The 6,000-nt window shown below is 46.1% G+C and overlaps 1 protein-coding gene across 1 annotated transcript in view; it reads left to right on the top strand.

The window, feature by feature from the left end:
• The window catches only part of igf2r (insulin-like growth factor 2 receptor), a 69,475-nt gene that overhangs the window by 32,964 nt on the left and 30,511 nt on the right, over window positions 1-6,000 (top strand). The window contains exons 19-24 of the mRNA XM_083790722.1: window positions 1,139-1,321; window positions 2,227-2,322; window positions 2,729-2,830; window positions 3,230-3,392; window positions 4,765-4,938; window positions 5,708-5,857. Coding sequence (XP_083646848.1) covers window positions 1,139-1,321; window positions 2,227-2,322; window positions 2,729-2,830; window positions 3,230-3,392; window positions 4,765-4,938; window positions 5,708-5,857 — 868 coding nt within the window. The remainder of the gene's footprint in view (window positions 1-1,138; window positions 1,322-2,226; window positions 2,323-2,728; window positions 2,831-3,229; window positions 3,393-4,764; window positions 4,939-5,707; window positions 5,858-6,000) is intronic.

Genomic DNA, 6,000 nt, shown 5'->3' with positions numbered 1-6,000 from the left:
GATTGGACATACCCTCCGAAAACCTACTGACAACATCACTAGGCAAGCACTGGACTGGAACCCACAGGGCAAAAGAAAAGTGGGGAGGCCAAAACAGACCTGGAGAAGATCAGTGGAGAGTGAGGCAAAGGCGACCGGATTATCGTGGGCCCAGCTGAAGAAAACTGCTCAAAACAGAGTCCGATGGCGGGGTGTGATTGCGGCCCTATGCTCCACCTAGGAGCCTACAGGAATAAGTCAAGTCTTGTTGCCAACTAGAAGAGTGTCTGCAAACCGCTGGAGCAATAAGCATCACATTTGTTGTGCACACTGGCAGTAGGCCACAGTAGTACCTCCACTACGGTACACATACAGCGCTGATGTTTTTTTTACTTTTTAACCCATTCTGACCCGAGATCAGATTCATACAAGGTTTCCACTGGACAACACACTGGTCTGGTTAACCCATTCTGACCTGAGATCAGATTCTAAAAATGTCAGTCGCTCTTCGATTTAAAAAAAATAGCAGACCTACAAGCTCGTAGCGCGCCACTCGGTGGCGCGCTATGAGCTTGTAGGTCTGCTATTTTTCAATAGCTAAAGCATAACATGATGCTGAACGGGTTCCCGTTCAGAATTTATAATGGGAGTCAAAGGGGCTCTGATCCAAACCTTTTAGCCGTGAACCAAAAGACATATTTCTTATTTTATGTCTCCCGTCCCTGGGACACAAACTAGTGAAAATAGCAGATCTACAACCTCACAACGCGTTGCAGAGCTTGTAGATCGGCTATTTTCACTTCTGCGAATTTGTGGAATTTATGGACTTTTTTTTTTTTTTTTTTTTAATGGTTTGAATTTCCTTTTAATGTATGAACATCTTTTGAAATAAAATGTGTCAAATTACTAACAAAAAAGGGGGGATACACTGTTTGGGATCAGTGTCATAGACGACTGATAATCACACGCTGGCCACAAGAAGTCCAGATCCAAATTCGAGCCACACTGTTCCCTTGTGGATGCTGAAATGCACATGGAGTTGACAAAGTAGTGACTCTCTCTCTCTCTCTCTCTCTCTCTCTCTCTCTCTCTCTCTCTCTCTCTCTCTCTCTCTCTCTCTCTCTCTCTCTCTCTCTCTGTCTCTCTCTCTGTCTCTCAGGGGGGCGACGTTCTTGTAGAAACTGTGTCAGTCGCCAACATGGGCGTGGCCAAAAGTGGTCCCGTCATCGAGGGGCGGGACAAGCTGCTGCTGGAGTATACGGACGGCGCGGCCTGCCAATCAGACGGCCTGCAGCTTACCTACACCACACGCATCCACCTGCTCTGCTCCAAGGGAGCTGGGGTGAGTCTGCACTGCAGCACATTAACAATACCACACTGATGGATTGAGCACAATGAGGACCACTGTGTGCTGTGTTGTCCTTTATGTGTAACCTAAACCTTTGACTGTACTACCTGCTCTGTTACTAATCGTGTTTATCCCATTCTGACCTGAGATCAGATTCATACGAGGTTTCCACTGGACACACACTGGTCTGATTAACCCCATTCTGACCTGAGATCAGATTCTAAAAAATGTCGGTCGTTCTTCGATTTTTCAAAAATAGCAGACCTACAAGTGGCGCGCTATGAGCTTGTAGATCTGCTATTTTTCAATAGCTAAAGCATAACATGACGCTAACACCAAAATGGGTTCCCGTTCAGAATGGGGTTAAAAAGCATTCAATCGGCCCAGGCCGTAGCATAACGGTCTGGGCACCGGACTGGTAATCCAGTCGCAGTGTGCCGCGGGTTCGACTCCCGGACCCGACACGGCCTTTACTGCATGTCATCCCCCCATCTCTCTCCCGTTTCCTGTCAGCCTACTGTCTGTCCCTTCAAAAATCAATAAAAGGCGTAAGCCGCAAAAAAAAAACTTAAAAAAAAAAAAAAAAAAAGCATTCAATCAATCAAGATGAAAATGCAACTTTTTCCACTTTTTCAACATTTAAAAAAATGTGATTCAGCCGATCAGTCCAGTTACAGGTAGAAAAGGCAGACGTGAATGGGCCTGTTATATACAGTACAGAGGCTGATTAGAAAATGTAGGATGGCATTACTTTGGACTAGTAGTGACAGTGAATAAGGTTTCACGACAATCGGAGTGCCTTCCTCATTTGAATAACTGTCTCCCTCATTTGTGCATATAATAAACATGAATCTTTGGGCATGTGCCTAATTTATCTGTCTGTGGTGCAATTTTTACAGTCGTCGCCTCCGCGTTTCTTGATTGACCAGAACTGCACTGCAAACTTCATATGGGAGACCTCTGCTGCGTGTGCCATCAGAACTACCCAGAACAGTGTGAGTGTCAAATGTATGACGGGCTGTCAGAACTACCCAGAACAGTGTGAGTGTCAAATGTATGACGGGCTGTTGATGTCCTCAGTGAAACGGGCGGCGGTGGCTCAGCGGTAGAGTGCCTGGATGGTAACCGTAAGGTTGCCAGTTCGAACCCGGGCTCCCCCAGAGTTACTGTCGAAGTGTCCTTGAGCAAGACATTGAACCCCTAATTGCTCCCGATGTGCTAGTTGGTGCCTTGCATGGTTTCCGCTGCCATCGGTGTATGAATGTGTGTGTGAATGGGTGAATGTAATGCACAATCTCTGTAAAGCGCCTTGGATAAAGGCGCTATATAAATGCACCATTTACCAAACAAGAGAGTTGTTGAGGTTTGATGATTTAATGTGTGCGTGCGTCGGCGTTCTAGAGCTGTTCTGTGGTGGACCCCAACACTGGATTTGAGTTCAACCTGCAGCCCTTGGCCTCTGAGAAGGGCTACACAACCACAGGAAATGGCAAGACGTTCTTGGTATGCTGACACACAGATGCACACACACACACACACACACACACACGAGTGTGAGTTGCTAAATATTGTAAAATGTACCTGAGCATGAATTCAAAGGGGTGTAATCTTTTTCGCCGTTTGTCTGTTAGCAAAATAGTAGGCTTGCACTGACCTATAGAGACTCTGATGATTCACTTTTAGACTTTTAGACTTTTAGAAGTCAAAATTAGACACTTTTTAAAGATCTTTGGAAAATTAAAATAGCCGCTCACACTGTGAGCTTGAAGATCAACTATTTTTTTTAGATTAGCCAAAGTATAAAATATTGTTAAAGCCGTTTTAAAGTTTTAAACTGTTCCTCATTTGGCCCAAGAACCCCTTCAAGAAGCCTGCGGGCATGTCCTCTTTCCTCTCCTCCAGGTGAATATCTGTGGGGAGGCGGTGGCGTGCGGGCCGGGGGCAGCGGGCTGTGAGCTGGAAGACGGCAAGGCCGTAACCCCCGTGGGCGTGGAGAAGACCCTGCAGTACTCCACTGACGGACTGCTCACCCTCACATACAAAGGAGACCTGGATGTACCCACAGGTAACGGTTCATTGTCTCCACCAGGCCGAAGGCATGGGGGGAGAGTATGTTTTGCACTCCGTCCGTCCGTGTGTCCGTCCGTGTGTGTGTGTGTGTGTGTGTGTGTGTGTCCGTCCGTCCGTCCGTGAGCAGCTAATCTCGGCCACCGTTAACCCGGTCGATGCCAAATTTTGCACACACACTCCCTGGATGCCAACGATGAACCTCTGCCCCAAACTTTCCAGAACGGCCTGTTATAGCGCCACCAGGAGGCCGCTTTGTGCAAAACAGGTTTTTGCACAGCACACCTACAGATTTTGTCCAAACATCACGCAAATTGGTACACAGTCTCTCAAGAGCCATTCAACCAAACCGGTCTTTCAGATTCCTCACACTCCATCCTGATTGGTTAAGATTGGCTTCCAAAGTTCACAGGAGTGCTCAGTTTCAAACAAAATGCTGCAAATCATGAACACATCGCATGATTTCCGTAAAATTGTGCACCCACATTCCCACTAGGCCGAGGACAAAATGCCACATGAACAATTTCAACTCAGCCTCAAGGTGGCGCTATAACTGGCCGAAAAGTGTTTTTACCTCTAACTGCACGGATCTGTGGATAACCTGGTGGAGGGCACTTTTTCTAGTCTGCTCTGTTTTCCCCCTACACCAATGGTTTTCAACCTTTTTCATATCAAGGTCCATTATTTATTCGGCATTTGAGCCACGGACCACCATTTGATGAGATTTAGCCTCGTAAGAATATATTTTTTATCCTTCGATACGTTTTTGTCTTCCACATACGTTTTTGATCAAAAAAATAACAATTCTTCTACCTTCTGTAATATCATACACTTCTTGTAAATTAAGTAATGCAGATGTTTAACAGTAATGTAACTCTTGAGAGCGTAAGATGAAACCAAATCCATTTGGTTTCATTTTACGCTCTCAAGAGTTAAAGATCTATAAGGGTTCATTGGTTACCAACTCTCTATCATTTAGCTGGAGACCACCTGGAACCCCCTCAAGGACCACTGGTGGTCCCGGACCACTGGTTCTTTGCAGAACAATAGCTGATTTACAAGTTCACAACACACTGTGAGCCTTGTAGATCTGCTATTTTCGCAGAATGTTCGCCTCCCAGAGTAGGGACTCTGTGGTTCAAAATGTCGTCGGTGAATCACACCTTTCTATGGGAAAGAATACGATTGCTTCCCCTTGTGGTCTCCTGGTAGATGGTTTTTTTAGGCCTGTTTTGAAAGATACCAGTGATTCACATTTTTTTAAGGAATGGTGTCAGGGCATTCCATATTACGAGTAGTAGAATGAGAACACAAAACTGTTATTGAAAGGTGAGAAAAACCACTGTCTTATATCCCCTGTCGTCCCTCAGGCACTCGGATGACCTTCACCATTACCTTTGTGTGTGACGCTGACTCCCACCCCGGCTCTCTGAAGCTGCTGAGAGAGGAGCTCAGCTCCTCCACTCACACCACCCACGACGTCTTCCTGGAGTTCGCCACGGCACTGGCCTGTATCCCTGCCCCAGTAGACTGCCAGGTTTCTGGTAAATACAACAGTACTGTATCCCTGCCCCAGTAGACTGCCAGGTTTCTGGTAAATACAACAGTACTGTATCCCTGCCCCAGTAGACTGCCAGGTTTCTGGTAAATACAACAGTACTGTATCCCTGCCCCAGTAGACTGCCAGGTTTCTGGTAAATACAACAGTACTGTATCCCTGCCCCAGTAGACTGCCAGGTTTCTGGTAAATACAACAGTACTGTATCCCTGCCCCAGTAGACTGCCAGGTTTCTGGTAAATACAACAGTACTGTATCCCTGCCCCAGTAGACTGCCAGTTTTCTGGTAAATACAACAGTACTGTATCCCTGCCCCAGTAGACTGCCAGGTTACTGGTAAATGTCTGAACACTTTCAAGAAAAAGTTTTTAGCAATACAAGTGAGAAACCAGTAAAAGTGAGGAAAAACGGGATGAGGAGCGCCCGGTTTCGGGCAAAGAAAAAGACAGTGAACGGGAGGCAGACGGCGGTCCAGCGATCGGCTGAACGGGCGCCGGAAAAACGGGCGCCAGTTCAGTTTTCCTCACTTTTACCGGTTTCTCGTTTTTACTGAAATAAAATATTATAATATATTGCATACTGATGTCATATGTTGGTAGAGTGCGTCTATATAGGATGGAAGAGGAAGTACAGCACCCAGGATTACATTAGATAATTGACATTGGGTGAAAAAATGGGTTGCAAAATCGTGGGATAGAAATTATAGATTAAAAAAAAGAGTGAGTCTATGTATAATTGGGTTCCTTTGTGTCTAGATTCCCATGGTAACGAGTATGATTTGAGCCACCTTACTCGGGATGCGGAGGACAGTCCCTGGATTGCCATAGATACCTCACCTCAGGCCAAGACGCGCAGTTTCTACATCAACGTCTGTAAACCCCTGCCCAGTGTCGAAGGCTGTCCTGGTACAAATAACACGCACGCACACACGCACGCACGCATGTACGCACGCACACACACACACACACACACAAACTTCTGAGGAACATTTACTGTACGTATCATTGACATCAGTACCACTTGAGTCTTGAATTACGGCATTCTAGTT

Source organism: Protomyctophum parallelum (genome assembly GCF_964188405.1).
Source record: "Protomyctophum parallelum genome assembly, chromosome: 19".
Classification (NCBI taxonomy): Eukaryota; Metazoa; Chordata; class Actinopteri; order Myctophiformes; family Myctophidae; genus Protomyctophum; species Protomyctophum parallelum.
The sequence above is the reverse complement of the archived record's forward strand: the minus strand, read 5'-3'. Positions and strand labels throughout refer to the sequence as shown.